Genomic DNA, 15,062 nt, shown 5'->3' on the forward strand with positions numbered 1-15,062 from the left:
CATTTCAGTAGCCCGTTGACCCTCATTCGCAATTCTGCATTTTTGTTCTAGGATATGCATGTTGGTTCCATGTTCTGCATGTTGGCTCCAAGCTTGAGGGGCAGGCAGGGGTGTGACAGGGGATTTGTGCCTCAGAGCCTGGGGCTGAGGGTCTTTTCTTACCATTTGGGGCAAAGCTGGGAAGTTAATGTTGCAGTAATGTCGCATCGGCACAAGAGGCCAGGTCTGTCTCAGAAAAGACCATGTCTCATTAAAGGAATGGGTCGTCAAGGGGACAAACGGCGGGGGGCAATGCCTCTCGGTGGGAGGAGTAGTTGAATCCGCGAGGACGCCCCGATCAGGGTCAAGCAGCAGCGCGGAAAGTATATACAATGACATAGGCTTCAAGCAGCGTTACTTGGCTGCAAGGTATACGCGCCTGTGTGCCCTCTTATCGGCAATACTTCTATTTGCTCATGGTGGAATTGCAATATCTCTGGCACTGCGACTGCGTCTCAACACGGGCGTTAAGTGATGAGTGAGGCAGTAGGAAAGACTCCATGTTGCAAAATTAACAACACTAATATGTTGATATTCATCTCTTGGATACCTGTGCTCACTGGCATCATTGACTTGGATGGAAGACTCGCCTGCCTTTTATTCTTCTTTAGCGAGTGCGAACTTTACATTCCCGCTCCAGAGGCGTCATCTCAGCTCTTGGGATCCCGCTAGGCAGCAGTGGGCTCTCGATCGGGATACTTACGACGCCATGGTGGGCAAGAGTGTCTTGGATATCCAGCTTCGTGGAAGCTTTGCTCTGAACTGAGATGGTCTTCCGTAGTAGGCAGGGCATCTCGAATATCAGCATAATAGATCCATCCATTTTGTATGCCACTTAAGGCCAATTGTGTAACCAAAGTTAAAACCCTGCCTGGCCTTAAAGACCACGTGGGCCATGCCTGAAATGTGTTGGGAAGATGTGACATGTACAGTCACGTCACGTCTTGCGAAAAAAATCTTAAAATTCTTGCCAAACGTGACTCTTCCACCAGATGCTGTCTCCTCTCCTCTATCTCTTTACAGATATTTGATCATTTTCTATTCCCAAAACTCCTAGTATTGGTAAATACAGAATCCTATGAGGATGTCGCTCTCATTCGAAACCATGTCCCAGAAGGACCTGACGAACAAGATCCTGGACGATGCCGCCGTTCTTTTTAGAGAGCATTACGGCGTCTGGGCCAGTGGCACATTACTGGAGGGTAAGCTGTAATGTCTTGCATTGGATGTTTTCAAGGCCAACTCTCTGATGTTTATACTCCAGGAAATCGTATCAAGATCAACCCGAAGCGACTTCGAGATCGATACTTACCTGGTCATGCCGACTGCTCTTACACCAGAGCCCTCTTAGACGGTCGACTCGTAGGTCATGCAATAACATGTCGATGGGACTGGGATGGGAAACGTGTCTGCTGGGTAACACAGCTGGTGGTTCACACGCAATATCGCAATCAAGGCATCGCAACCAGACTTCTGCGGCTATCCAGGGCCGATTCCGACGACATCTATGGTATCCTGAGTTCGCACCCGTTCTCGTGTATGGCTGCAGCCACCAGCTTTGGCGGTAGGTGAACCCGTTTCCAACCCATGTGAGCATATTTACTGATGACGTTTTACAGATTCCATTATCAACCCGCCCCTTGACTTTACTCGTCAACATGCCCAGGAGGTATTGAAAGCCTCTCCGATCGACTACGTTGCAGCTGCGGTCGTCAAGGGCTCTCTATTTGGAAATGATTCCACCGACCTAGTTTCTGGCGCTGACACCCAATTCTTCATCAGCCACGAAGAACCTGATGCCGCGATGAACGATGCGCTGAGTCAAGGTCGTTGGCCGCTGGGGAATCTGCCTGAGGGTCACGAATACCTCCTCGTTCTCCCCGCAAAGACTACAAAATGATACTTCTCAATGGCCAGTGCGAGGTTGCGAGAATAGGCATCGTTGTCATCTACCTACCTACATCAGAACGAGATCAGGAGGCTACGGCGTTCCTCGCAACAGTTTAGGGTAGGTTCCTCAAAGAGCATAAGGTTTCTTCATAAATTAAGCACATTATGCGAAGAACTTATGCTCTTTTAGAGCACTAGTCTGTAAGCCTTATGAAGGAGTTGCATAATTCTAATCTAACTCTTTATGGCGTATATAAGTCAAACCACTGCATTGCGATTACACGAGGCTCGCGCTTAACTCTCACTTTTCATATGCAACAGGGTGCAAGAACGAAGCAGCCATGGGCTCTATCAAGATGTTAGAGGCAACTAATTAACAATTTTTAATTCCATGCATCAGGGCAATCTACTCGCTAACTAATTCCCAGTAGCAATGCTATGTCTCACTCCCAAAGACCCATTCGTCAACAATGACCTCGCGTCACGCTCCTTGATCTCCAAGCCAGCACCCATCAACTGAGGCACCTTGATGCCGTTCTTTGACGGCACAGGGCCGAAACCACCACCTCCAGGGGTCATAATAATGACACGATCTCCAACCCCGAAATGCGACGTCTTGCGCGGTCCGAGCGACACCTGTCTTGTCGCGCCGGTGACGGGATCCTTGCGGACCCAGATGTTCTGGCCTCGTTGGCCATCCTCTCCGCCCTCCAGACCATATGGTGCTGTGACTCTTCGGTCCGTGAGAACGGAAACCTGGAGCGGCATGCGGAACTCCATTTCCCGAATGCATCCGTCACCGCCACGCCATTGACCATCACCACCACTTCCCTTGCGGATGGAGAACTCATGAAGAATCACGGGATACCGCTTCTCGAGGATCTCTGGGTCTGTGATGCGTGTGTTCGTCATGTGTGTGTGAACAGCACTGGCGCCGTGCCAACCCTGACCAGCTCCAGCACCGCCACAGATGGTCTCGTAGTATCCGAAACCCTTGGTGACCTCTCCAGTGACGGGATCGGTACCACCACAACCGAAGCTGAGGTTGTTCATGGTGCCTTGGGATGCAGCTGCAGCGTTGAAGGCGCGGAGGACAAGATCGGCCACTTTCTGAGATGTCTCTGTGGTGCAACCGACAGTGCCGGCAGTTGGTGAGGGAGATAGGATGGTGTTTTCGGGACAGACGACCTTGATAGGCTTGAGACAGCCCTGGTTGAGAGGAATATCTGTAGAGATCATAGATCGAAGACAGTACTGTGAAAAATGTTAGCGACTAACAACCTAGAGACAATGAAGCGAAACTCACCATGATGACAGAGTACGAGCAAGTAGGGGGGGCATTGAGGTTGCCTGAGTGCTCGGGGCCTGTACCAGTGAAGTCGAAAACAGCCTCGCCAGTGTCCTTATCGATGGTGACCTTGAGCTTAAACGGGATGCCATCGTCGTTGTACTCGGTCGCCTCGAGAACACCATCTTCATGCTTGACGGCAAACTGTTTGAGGAGATCGCGGACGGATTGAGCGGCATTATCTTGGATGGCATGCATGTAAAGCTGCACAACAGGCCAGGTAAACTCCTTGATCAGAGACCGAATGAGCTCAATACCCTTTTGGTTGGAAGCAACAGCGGCCTTGAGATCAGCAATGTTTTCGTTCAGAGTACGTGTTCCACTGCAGCCGGGGTAAGAGGCAGGCTCATCGTACAGACGCTTGATGAGTCCAGCCTCGTCAAACACGCCCTGATCAATCATCTTGAACGACTCGATGGCAGCGCCCTCCTGCCACAGCTCGGTCGAGTTTGGTGGCATGGAGCCAGGAACGATGCCGCCGATATCGGCGTGGTGACCCCGGTTGGCGACAAAGAAGATGATCTCCTTGGGGTTCTCTTCGTCATCAAAGACTGGAGTGATGGTGGTGATATCTGGCAGATGTGTACCACCAGCTGTGGGATGGTTGCTGATGATGACATCGCCAGGCTTCAGCTCACCGGCCTTATATCGTTGTGCTTGGTAGGCGATGGCTGTGCTCATGGAGCCAAGATGACTGGGAACATGAGGAGCATTGGCAACGAGGCCTCCATCCGCAGAGAAGATGGCACACGAATAATCCAGTCGTTCCTTGATATTGACCGAGATGGATGTCTTTTCCATCGTGTGTCCCATCTGCTCGGCAACCGTCATGAAGCGGTGGCCAAAGACACTGAGTTGCACGGGGTCGACAGTCTGAGTAGTCACGCTTTGCTGCTCAGCCTTGTCGACTTCGAGGACAACGTGTTCAGGAAGGACAACAGCCTTGCTCAGATGATCGACAACGATGGTCTGCGTCTTATCGATGATCATAGCAGGACCAGTGATGTGCACACCGGCGCTGATCGACTTGAGCTCATAGACGCTGGTCTGAGTCCATCCATGCTTCTCAAAGAAGATCTTCCGCGAAAAGATAGGCGTGGGCACAGGAGTCAAGCCATCAGAGTTGTACTTCTTGAGCTCTGCGAATGGGCTGGAGATATTGAGCACACGAGACTTGCCCACACTTCGAACACGAACATCATCGATCAGGATGTCTCGGGACTGAGAGAAGCCAAACTCTTGCGTATGTCTCGCGGTGAAAGCATCACCGGCTTCCTCCACGCAGGAAGAGACGGGGATCATGAGGGATGTATCGCTTCCCTTGTACCTCATGTTGAGGAAGTACTCATGTTCGGTTGACTTGGCGTCGAATCCTTGAGATTCTAGACCCTTGGCTCCCTGAGAGGAGAGCGACTCGAGTCTGCCCTTGACCTCAGGCACAACTTCCTTGGAGAATGTGATGGCTGCAGGCTCTTGGTTCTCGACCACCACATCAGCCAGGGCCATTCCGTAGGCGGACAGGATACTGGAGTAGCAGGGGATGATGGCTCGCTTGATACCGAGATCACGGGCGATAAACACAGCGTGCTGTCCACCGGCACCACCAAAGCAGCCCAGATTATGACTGGCCGCTCCATATCCGCGGCCTTCGCTAAGGGTACGGATAGGTCGAGTCATGGTGGCATTCGCAATAGCGAGGAAGCCAAGAGCCAGCGTCTCGGGGGTGAAGGGCTCGCCACCATCCTTTTCAAGGTTGACGATGTCTGTGAGGGCGGCAAACTTGGACTTGACAACGTCAAGATCCAGCCTTCGGGGGAAGAAGTCGGGGATGATTCGGCCGAGGAGGAAGTTGGCGTCCGTCACAGTCAATGGGCCTCCTCTTCCGTAGCACGCAGGTCCTGGGTTCGCACCAGCACTGCTAGGGCCGACCTTGAGGAGACCGTTTTCCCAGGCCAGAATGGAACCACCACCAGCGGCAACAGTGTTGATATCGAGTTGGGGAGTCTGGATCGTAACTTCGGCAATAGTGCTCTCAAAGATGTGCTCCAGAGCGCCGGAGTATCGGGCAACATCTGTGCTTGTACCGCCCTGGGAAATTGTTAGAACGAACAGACAATTTGTCAACTAAGGGCTTCACATACCATATCAAAGCCTAGCACCGGTGTGCCATCAGCATCATCGTAGCATGTCCTCGACAAACCGACAACGCCTCCAGCAGGACCACTCAGTACGCCCCTCAAACCAGTAAACTTAGACCAACTTGTCAGTCCACCATCAGACTGGCAGATGAGAAGCTTATTCGCGCTCTCGTCCTCCAACTGACCCTTGAAGTTCTTGCGGAAGCCATCGAGATAGGCCATGGTCATGGGTGTGAGATAGGCGTCGGCAACGGCGGACTGACTTCGAGGCACATACTTGGCCATGGACTGGAGGACGGAAGAAGCAGAGACCTTGAAGCCCATCTCTTCGGCAAGGTTCTTGACCTGGAGTTCGTGTTCCGGGTATGTGTAAGAGTGCATGAGACCGATGGCAACGTTCTTGAAACCTTGGCCCTTGAGTTTCTCAAGATCGGCTCGCACAACAGCGAGGTCTGGCTTCTTCATGATCCTCACGACTTCTCCGGTCTGGCCCATGACAAGAGCTGGGTCTGATGCAACATCGATTGGGGCGGTTTCGGGAGCTTCGCTAGCACCCTCAATTGTGACACGCTCATCAATCTCGACCACTGTCTCATAGAGTTGTTCTAATCTCCGGACAGCAAGGTCGAATAGGTCTGGTCTGGTCTGGTTGCCGATAAGAAGGATATCTCGGAAGCCCTTTGTGGCAAGGAAAGCGACTCTGTCTCCCTTTCGTTCCAGGAGAGCATTTGTGGCGACTGTTGTTCCCATACGAATCGATTCGATGGGCTCGAGATCTAGCAAGGATCCCTTGGGTATGGATTTCTCCAAGGCAATCTCCAGGATCTGTCTGATACATTCTGTCGGGGCGTCGTCGTACTCATCTGGGCATACTGAGAGGATCTTGAAGACAATATGTTCGCTTCTCCCAGGAACCTCTGCCCAGGCATCTGTAAAGGTGCCACCACGGTCGATGGCGATGCGGATGCCTTGAGTCGCCATTGTGAAGGAGGTATAGGAGTGGGGTAAAGGTTGAAGTGTTCAAGGCGGGGGAGGATGACTAGGATGGAGAAGAAGTTGTAAGATTATCTGGATCTTGACCGCCTCCATGGTGTATTATATCAACCCTCGATGCAATGATAAAGTCTCAATGTTGTGGGGGAACTCCGTGATGCAATCTTCGGCTTCGTCTCCCGCAAACGACATTGGTCGGATTGAAGCTTAGTCATCGGCAAAGTTGAGATTGCCGGTCGACCCACTCGGTAACGTGACATTTGCCGACGTCTCCACCTCCGTCCTCGGCTCTCTAAGGTCACCAACCGGCAACTCGACTCGAAGCCAGGCCGATTACCCCGGAGTCAAGACATCCATCGGACCCGCATTCTCCGGCAGACCGAGTCTGTTCCGTTCCATTTCCTTGTGGGTTGACCAGGCATACGAACAGAATCCACCCAGTTTGTCACACATCCAGGATGAGCGTTCAGACCACCAGACGACCCAGAAGATTACTGGCAGCGTGAGCATCTCGCCTACTTCCGGCATCTTACGTACAAGATATTCTAACTGAGAAGCATTGCAGCTGCCATAGATGTCACGTTCAAAAGATCAAATGCTCAGGGACCCAGCCATGTCAGTCTTGCGTGAGTACTGGTAGGGTCAACGAGTGTCAATTCCCTCCCAGGGAGCGAAAGATTACAATCTCTGAAAGGTGCGTACTCCGGCAAGGCCCCAATCCCATGAACTCATCCGAATATCCTCGCGTAGTTACCTCAAGAAGCTCGAGGCAGACAGCAAACGATTGCGCGCAGTCACTCAGAACCCAACACCAGAGAGCGAGCCGAGCTTCAATACCCCTTTCGAAGATAACGAGACCGAGGACGAACCCCCATCATTGTCCAAAGAGGAAAGCAACTTATTCAACCCCCTATTCGACCGTCAACCGGATAAGCCCGTTCATGAGCGTTCATCAGAGCCAGGCTTCATCGGAGAAGCATCATGTGCTGCCTTCAGTAACCGACTCATGTCGTGCCTTGACGACACCTACACACCGTCAACAGCCGGCCTATCCAACTACTACCGTATGAATACACACAGCCACGCGCCCGCCGAAGACGGCTCCGAGTTCCCAGAGCGGATGCACGTCAAGCTCCTCTTGAATGTTGCGCGGCGATTCATTGGCAATTACCATCCTCTCTTTCTAGAAGTAACGTTCATGCGAGAGATTGATGCTGTATATCGACGGGAGTTGATGCCGTCAACGCTATGGTTATGCAAGTTCTACGCTCTGATGGCTCTAGGGGAAATCTACACACATAGAAGAGGCGTCGGTGACAGCAACAGAGTGCCCGGCACAGACTATTATGTCCGGGCAGTGAACTTGCTCCAAGAGAACCAAGACGCCTATGAGGAGCCTTCTCTGATGCAGGTCGAGGTTCTAACACTGCTGGTAAGAGAAAATATCCGATTGTTGTCACCCTGCTAACAAGACAACTAGGCATGGGCCTCCAACATTCTCGGTCGAATCAGAACTGCATACTGCTACAGTGGCATTGCCATGAGGCTTGCTCAGAGCCTAGGCATGCATCGATCCGCCTCAAGACATACAACTCTCACACCGGTCGAACGAGAAAGCCGTCGGCGAACGTGGTGGGTCCTTTACTTCTTTGACCGATTCTCGGCCTCGAAGCTTGGTCAACCCATCACGGTCAGAGATGAGGATATTGACGTCGAGATGCCAAGTATGGATGGTCTGACAAGGGAAGAGATGGCAGAATTTTTGGATCCCCAAAACCTGATCATCAACATCAAGCTCGCACGAATTATCGGAAATATCTGTGAGTCATCACACCCTGCCTCCTGACTTGTTCTAACTTGACTCGCCAGTGACGCACATATACGGTATACCGAAAGCGACGAACGGGCTCTATATTCATCAAGTACACGGCATCTTGAAACAACTTCGAGCATGGAATGACGAACTGCCACCCGAAATGCGAATCAAAGAGCGTGGCACGCTTCGACCTGTTGCGAGTCTACACCTTGCGTACAACCAATGCATCATCCAAACAACTCGCCCTGTTCTTTTACATCTCTTCAGAATGCAGTTTCAACTTGGTTCCAAGGTGCGAGAGGATGTGCCGCCACGTCAAACCGTGTCGTCAATCACCCTGGCTTTGGCAGAGAGTTGCGTGAATGCGGCGCAGGCATCCAGCCGTATCGTCGAGGGCCTCTTTCTTGATGGCTCAATGGCAACTTTTGGATATTGGGATGCACATCATATCTTTTCAGCGGCTATGATCCTAATCATGTCGGCTGTTATGAAGCCAACGGCTGTCAACTCGGATCATCTCGAGACCTTATTGAGCGTGCTTCGGTCGCTAAAAACTGATGGAAATATCCCTGCTGTCGATTTCTGCGAGAGGTTATCGCAGATTCAGGCAGGTGTCTCGAACCTCAGAGCCACTGGTCGATTAGACCCCGTATGCATCGAGAAGCCTCCAGTTGCTGGACAAGTGGATGCGACACCAGATCCTACGATGGGTGCAGGACATCCCTTTCAACAGCCCATGAATATTCCAAGCAGCTCTGGTGGAGATTTGGGCATTATTAACTATGCTAATGTTGACGTTCTCGGCAATCCTCTCCTTGGTAGTTTTCTAGACGGGAACCAGGTACAATGGTTGGATGCCCTCTTCTCAGAGAATGGCACTTGGAAAGACTTTGCGTCAGAGATTGAAGAGCAGTTTCAGTTTGGAGCGTAGAGAGAACCCTCGAATTAGATGACGATAGCATGCAATGATTACAATGATTGACAGCATTCCCGGCAATTACTCTGTCTTACTATGCTCCTTGATCGGCCGGCTATCAACCAGTTACGGAATACCTGCTACAAATAGACTAGTTCGATAACGTAACATTATTATCGGTCGGCAAGTTCAAAGTTGCCACGGGTATGTTCGCTTGTAGATATCGCCTATCTAAACAATGGGAACCAGAACAAGGATCCGAGATAGGTCAAGGCAGAAAATCATAAGTTTGTTATCGGGGTTTGTTATGAGATATATCCGTATCTTACCGGGGTCTGTTTAAAATGACTCGCGTGAAACTCAACACCTGACCCGTTTATCCTCGCTTCGAGAAGGATTCCACGCAATCTTAACTTTTCGCGGGTGACACCAGCCAGTGACGTCAAAGCTTTGCCATTAGAAGATCGGCAACACACAAAATACCGGTTGCTACGATTCATGTCGTCGGCAAACCCCTCACGGACCGGGCCCTCTCCACCCCGACAAGGCAGGTCGTCGAGACCTACGGGACCCCATGCCGGTCTTATCCTAGTCTCCATCCATGAACAATCTGGTGATATCTCCAAACGAAAGATTCCCCTCACTATCTTTTTAAGATCCGGGGTATTGTGGAGTAACGAGGCCCATAAATGGTCCATGACCCGACTCTCTGTTTTGACGTTTCTTTCCCTCCACTCCATCACCATTCTTCTTCGTCTTTTGAAATCATGGCTTCAAAGATTGATACAGCTCTTTCTGATACCCTTCCTGACAAGGAAATCGAGGAGCAGCAGCGCACCGCTCAAGATGACATTTACATCGATCCAGCTGCCGAAAAGGCTCTCCTTCGCAAACTCGACCGATGGATTGTTCCTCCCGTCATGCTTCTTTACCTCCTCAGCTTCTTAGATCGTGTCAATATTGGCAACGCTCGACTTTACGGCATGGAAGAAGACCTCGGTCTCACTGGTGACCAGTACCAGATTGCAGTTTCGGTGCTTTTCGTCACCTACATTCTTTCAGAGCTTCCTTCGAACTTGGTCATTAAAAAATTCACTCCGTCGCGATGGATCGCGTTCATCACGACTGCTTGGGGAATTGTCGCTACTTTGACAGGCATTGTGCAAGACTACAAGAGCTTGGTGGCCTGTCGCGTCATCCTCGGTGCCCTCGAAGGTGGTCTATTCCCCGGTCTGACGATTTACCTCACAATGTTCTACACCAAGCGCGAGTACGCCCTCCGAATCGGCTACCTCTTCGTGTCAGCTGCCATTGCCGGTTCCATGGGTGGACTCCTCGCTTATGGCATCGGACACATGGATGGCGTTGCTGGGCTACGCGGGTGGCGATGGATCATCATCCTTGAAGGCATTCCCACTGTAATCCTGGGCATCTCAATCTGGTTCTGGTTGGCCGACACGCCTGATTCGGCTCATTACCTGACCATTAACGAACGCGAACTCATTGATCTGCGCATGCGACAGCAGATTGGACATACCAAGTCTTCGGACCAGATGCACAAGGAGGATGTGTATGCCGGTCTTAAGGACTGGAAGATCTGGCTGTTCTGCATTGGTCAGTTTGGCGGAGACGTTATTCTTTATGGCTACTCGACTTTCCTGCCTACTATTATCCGAGGTCTTGGTGATTGGAGTATCGCGCAGGTCCAGGCTCTTACAATCCCTTGCTATGCACTGGGTGCTATCAGCTACATTGCTGTCGCCTGGCTGTCTGACCGCAGTCAACGCCGTGCAGTCTTTACTGTGATTTTCGGTCTTGTTTGCACAACTGGATATGCTATTCTCGTGAGCACTGCGCCAGGAGGTGTCAAGTATTTTGGCTGCTTCCTCGCTGCCATGGGCTTGTACGTCGTCGTTGGACTTCCCCTCGCCTGGCTTCCCAGCAACAACCCTCGATATGGAAAGCGTACGGTCGCAACCGGTCTACAACTCACCATCGGAAACTCTGCCGGTATCCCAGCCCCATTTGTAAGTTTTAATCTCTTCCTATGAACTTGAAGAACGATTTCTGACACGGTGCAGTTGTACAAAACCCATGAAGGTCCTCGTTTCGTCAAGGGACACGCAGTCTCCATGGCCTTGATTGCCATGTCTTCGGTCATCTACCTCTCATTCTGGGCCTTCTTCCGTCACCAGAACAAGCGAAAGATGGCTGGTAAGGAGGATCACAGGGTCCAGGGTCTGACTGAGGAGGAGGCCGAGGAGTTGGGAGAGCACAACCCCCGATTCCACTACACATACTAAGTCAACGGGCTGGAAGATGGATGAGTTTCATTCGTATATACTGCTTTTGGGAACGCAGAAGAGTTGGATAATAGTCATGTTACTTTCGTAAATCGCAATGGCGGAGTCAATCGATAGGTCTATCGCCTACCACAATCACTGAACAATCTGGACTGGATTGCAACTTATGGTGCATACGCCTCAAGGCGAAAATTGAATGAGAAGCGCATGTGTACAAGCCGCTGTTCTGTAACTCCTCTGTATTTACTTTGCCTTTCACATTTCACTCGTCCTATGCCACAACTGTGATAACAGCTGTCAAGTGTGCCTTGTCCCATAAGCCTTCAGCTGGTGGTGGCGTTCACGCCAAGGCAAAAACAGCCATCCGAATGCCTTGCAACCCCTGTTCTGCATGTGACTGCCTCGCGCCATTGAAAACACCAGCCCCAATAGGCAATTCAGCACTTTGAAACAGGGTCTAGATCATATCGGCTGGCGAACCACACCAGGCAGAAAGGCGGATTGAGACTTGGCAATCGGTGACAGGCTGTGTCAAACCACTAGTCTCTATCCCACGACATGATGTGTCTGCGAACCTGGCCAGTAAATCCAGTTTCTTCCAGAGCCTTATGCAGCCATAGCTGAACTTGGCCGGCCTTGGATGCGGTCGCCTTGCCGCTGTGGAAAAATGAAACTGCGCGTCTCAGCCTGATTCTCATTCTCAAGTGCAAAAATATGACAGCCTGCCCCTTCCAGTTTCCTTTTTGTTCTGCAACAGTTCAATCATGTCTACCAAATTGAGACGGAGCTTCTCCGAGGTCTTTCGAGGCAAGAAGGCCTCAAAGTCAACCATCACCCTTGCGCCTGTCCCCGAGTTTCCCGAGATCGAGCCTCAGGAGCCTCAGGAGCCTCGTCGTGTTTCGAATGCCTTTGAAGATGTCGCATCCTTTGCCCCGTCGATCCATGAAGAGGCCCAGTTCGAGACTCATCTCCAAGATGCTGTCGTCGAATCTCTTCTCGATCGAATCAAGACTCTCGACCAGGAGCGAAACCAACAGATTGCCAAGGCAGGGCGCCTAGAGCAGCAGCTTCTGGCGAAGGATCAGGATCTCCAGGACATGCGACAGCTTGTCGACCGGGATAGAGGAAGATTTCGACAGCTGAACGACAAGGTTGCACGCTTGAGACAAGAGAAGGAACAGCTAGTACACCAACACGCACAGCAACTAGAGGAAAAGGAAATTCGCCTAGCTGAGGAAAAGTCGCTGATAAAGGATTATGCCGAGCAGTTGAAGGAGTATCAAGTGTCTTATATCAGAATGTCCGAAGCTCAAGGTCAACTACAAGAGAGAGTCGACGAGCTTGAGGCCGAAAACCGCGCCCTACTACAACCTACCGATGACACCCCCGCCACGATGCAGCAAGAAAAGATCATGCTCACGAAAAAGGTCAGGTCTCTGGAAACTGAGCTGGCGCACGAGAAAGCAGATTGTGACGAGGGAAGAAGAGCACTTTTCGAAATGCACCAACGAAAGCGCGCTGTCGATGCTGAGAACAGTAACATGGCTGAGAAGTTGGCTATGCAGGTTCAAGAGATGGAGGATATCAAGGCTATTCTTGATCAACAAATGGCAGAGGTTGAGCAAGAGCGGCAAAGGCATGAGGCTCAGATGGAAGAAGCGGCTCGAGTTCCTTGGAGTAGCCCGACACCTCGGATGATCTTGGTCAGCAACATGTTTTCCCAAGGTTTCCAGAACGCGGAAGCTCCTGGAAATACACCAAATGCGGCTCCATTTTTGCAGTCATGTTCGCTGGCGATGCTCACCAATAACCTCCTCGACATCAAACTCGATACCCAACAAGCTCGCCGTTTAGCCGAAAACATTTCAACTGCAGATCTCAAGATTCTTCCCTGCGACTTGTGTCAGTTGCCCAAGTTTGCAAACAAGTCCAACAACCCGCGAGTTCGTGTCAATGAATTCGCGAGTGCATCGCAGCCGACTACTTGTTGCTCCAAGTTCATCTGCACCGAGTGTTACTTGAATTTTATCACAGATTCACTTACCAACGACTGGTGGAGTAACTTGGAGAGAGGAAGTTGGTTGACTTGCCCGGCACCAAACTGCGACCATGCTCTGCGTCTTACTCATCGAGGAGCTCTTGTAAACTTGTTGCGGCAGCTAGGTGACAAGGACTCTGATAACAAGATGGCCATGTAAGCGTCACTTGATAAACATCATTACTTGTGCATTTCACTAACTTCTTACAGGTATGACCGCATTCTTATCTTCCGAGCTGCTCTCGCCAAGCTGGATCCCAAGCCAAGTGACGAAGCTTTGAAGATCGCAGCCAGAATGCACAGTCAACTAGCCGTAGTTGGTCGAATGCATTCACTGTTCGACCCAGTCTTCAACAACACGGAGCCCGACGAAGCTGGTCGGATTCCCCCTTTCAACCCCGGAAACATCAAGATGATCCGCGTCGATCACGAAGGAGGCAGCATCCTAGTTCCCCTCTTTATCCGGTTCATCCGACGACAACGAACGCCAAAAGAATGTGCAGTCTGTACTGACGGGTTCTTTGATGTTGATTTTGCTTCCGTGGAAGAATGGCTAGACCTGTGCGAAGGCTTCCACGGTGAGTGGATGTGGAAGATTCTCCTGTTCCCTGTGAAGCTTAGGATAGGGTGTAACCATGACATCGACTTTTGCACTGGATGTTTGGAGCAACATCTCAAGACGCAGCTTGAGCAGTACGGACGGAGTAGATGCGATCAGCTCGCTTGTCCGTCTGATGGTTGTACTCGACGGCTTGAGTACGAGGAAGTTCGACTGTATGCCGAACCGGAAACCTTTGAGCTGTAAGTCATCTCTTAAGTCTTCCAAAAAAGCTACTAACTAGTCTTTAGGTATGACCGCTACCTTCACCTCAACGCAATAAGCAGTCTCGAAAACTTCCGATGGTGTCTCCGCCAGGGATGTCCCAACGGCCAGCTTTACGACGACGATGATGAAACGGACCCTCACATTCACTGCCAAGAGTGTGCATTTGAGATGTGCTACAAGCACATGATTCCTTGGCATGAGGGCCTCACCTGTGAGGAGTTTGAGAGCGCCAGGGATCACGGCGACCCGCAGTACCAGCAGACGCAAGACTGGATTGCCAACAACACGAAACCGTGTCCGAGCTGTAACCAGAACATTCAAAAGGGCGAGGCCTGTTTCCACATGACGTGTAAGTTTGCAATTTCTTCTTGACGAAAAAACCAAAGCTGATGACTTTAATAGGCTCCAATTGTCACCATGAGTTCTGTTGGATATGCCTCGCAGACTGGGCCCAGATCACGCCCCGTCCGGGAGAACACAATCCGGAGACGCATGGTCAGGAGTGTATCTTTCGCACCAATGGATTAATGCCAAGTCAGCTTTTTGGGAGGACGGTGGAGGAGGCGTTGGCGCCTCGACGACGACAACCAGCTGCTGCTTAAAAACAGTCGGTGAAAATGAGAGAAGAATGCGTGTGTTTCTTTACATATATGAAAAATGGATGTGAACGAGAAATGTTGGCGTAAATTGATAGAATGATCCTTTAGAGCGAGCAGTAAACAGTATCTGAACCATCATTATATCGTCCAGGAGTG

General features: G+C 51.0%; 5 protein-coding genes across 5 annotated transcripts; 4 read left to right on the forward strand and 1 right to left on the reverse strand.

Moving 5' to 3' along the window:
• Positions 1-1,144: 1,144 nt before the first annotated feature.
• Positions 1,145-1,939, forward strand: NECHADRAFT_85402 (uncharacterized protein; the record flags this gene model as incomplete). Its single annotated transcript, XM_003039662.1, has 3 exons — positions 1,145-1,241; positions 1,277-1,603; positions 1,659-1,939. 3 exons carry the CDS (start codon positions 1,145-1,147, stop codon positions 1,937-1,939), a joined length of 705 nt encoding a protein of 234 aa, XP_003039708.1.
• Positions 1,940-2,346: 407 nt separating this feature from the next.
• NECHADRAFT_72144 (uncharacterized protein) lies at positions 2,347-6,396 on the reverse strand (the record flags this gene model as incomplete). Its single annotated transcript, XM_003039853.1, has 3 exons — positions 2,347-3,183; positions 3,236-5,365; positions 5,419-6,396. 3 exons carry the CDS (start codon positions 6,394-6,396, stop codon positions 2,347-2,349), a joined length of 3,945 nt encoding a protein of 1,314 aa, XP_003039899.1.
• Positions 6,397-6,866: 470 nt separating this feature from the next.
• Positions 6,867-9,155, forward strand: NECHADRAFT_49827 (uncharacterized protein; the record flags this gene model as incomplete). The annotated part of the gene is made up of 5 exons (XM_003039663.1): positions 6,867-6,910; positions 6,983-7,102; positions 7,186-7,840; positions 7,889-8,228; positions 8,278-9,155. 5 exons carry the CDS (start codon positions 6,867-6,869, stop codon positions 9,153-9,155), a joined length of 2,037 nt encoding a protein of 678 aa, XP_003039709.1.
• Positions 9,156-9,907: 752 nt separating this feature from the next.
• On the forward strand, positions 9,908-11,443 carry NECHADRAFT_50106 (uncharacterized protein; the record flags this gene model as incomplete). The annotated part of the gene is made up of 4 exons (XM_003039664.1): positions 9,908-10,438; positions 10,682-11,043; positions 11,083-11,167; positions 11,222-11,443. 4 exons carry the CDS (start codon positions 9,908-9,910, stop codon positions 11,441-11,443), a joined length of 1,200 nt encoding a protein of 399 aa, XP_003039710.1.
• Positions 11,444-12,207: 764 nt separating this feature from the next.
• Positions 12,208-14,909, forward strand: NECHADRAFT_85406 (uncharacterized protein; the record flags this gene model as incomplete). The annotated part of the gene is made up of 4 exons (XM_003039665.1): positions 12,208-13,637; positions 13,692-14,282; positions 14,331-14,656; positions 14,710-14,909. The coding sequence occupies 4 exons, from the start codon at positions 12,208-12,210 to the stop codon at positions 14,907-14,909; spliced, it is 2,547 nt and encodes an 848-aa protein (XP_003039711.1).
• Positions 14,910-15,062: the final 153 nt, after the last annotated feature.

This window comes from Fusarium vanettenii, assembly GCF_000151355.1.
Source record: "Fusarium vanettenii 77-13-4 chromosome 10 genomic scaffold NECHAsca_82_chr10_2_0, whole genome shotgun sequence".
In the NCBI taxonomy this organism is placed as follows: Eukaryota; Fungi; Ascomycota; class Sordariomycetes; order Hypocreales; family Nectriaceae; genus Fusarium; species Fusarium vanettenii.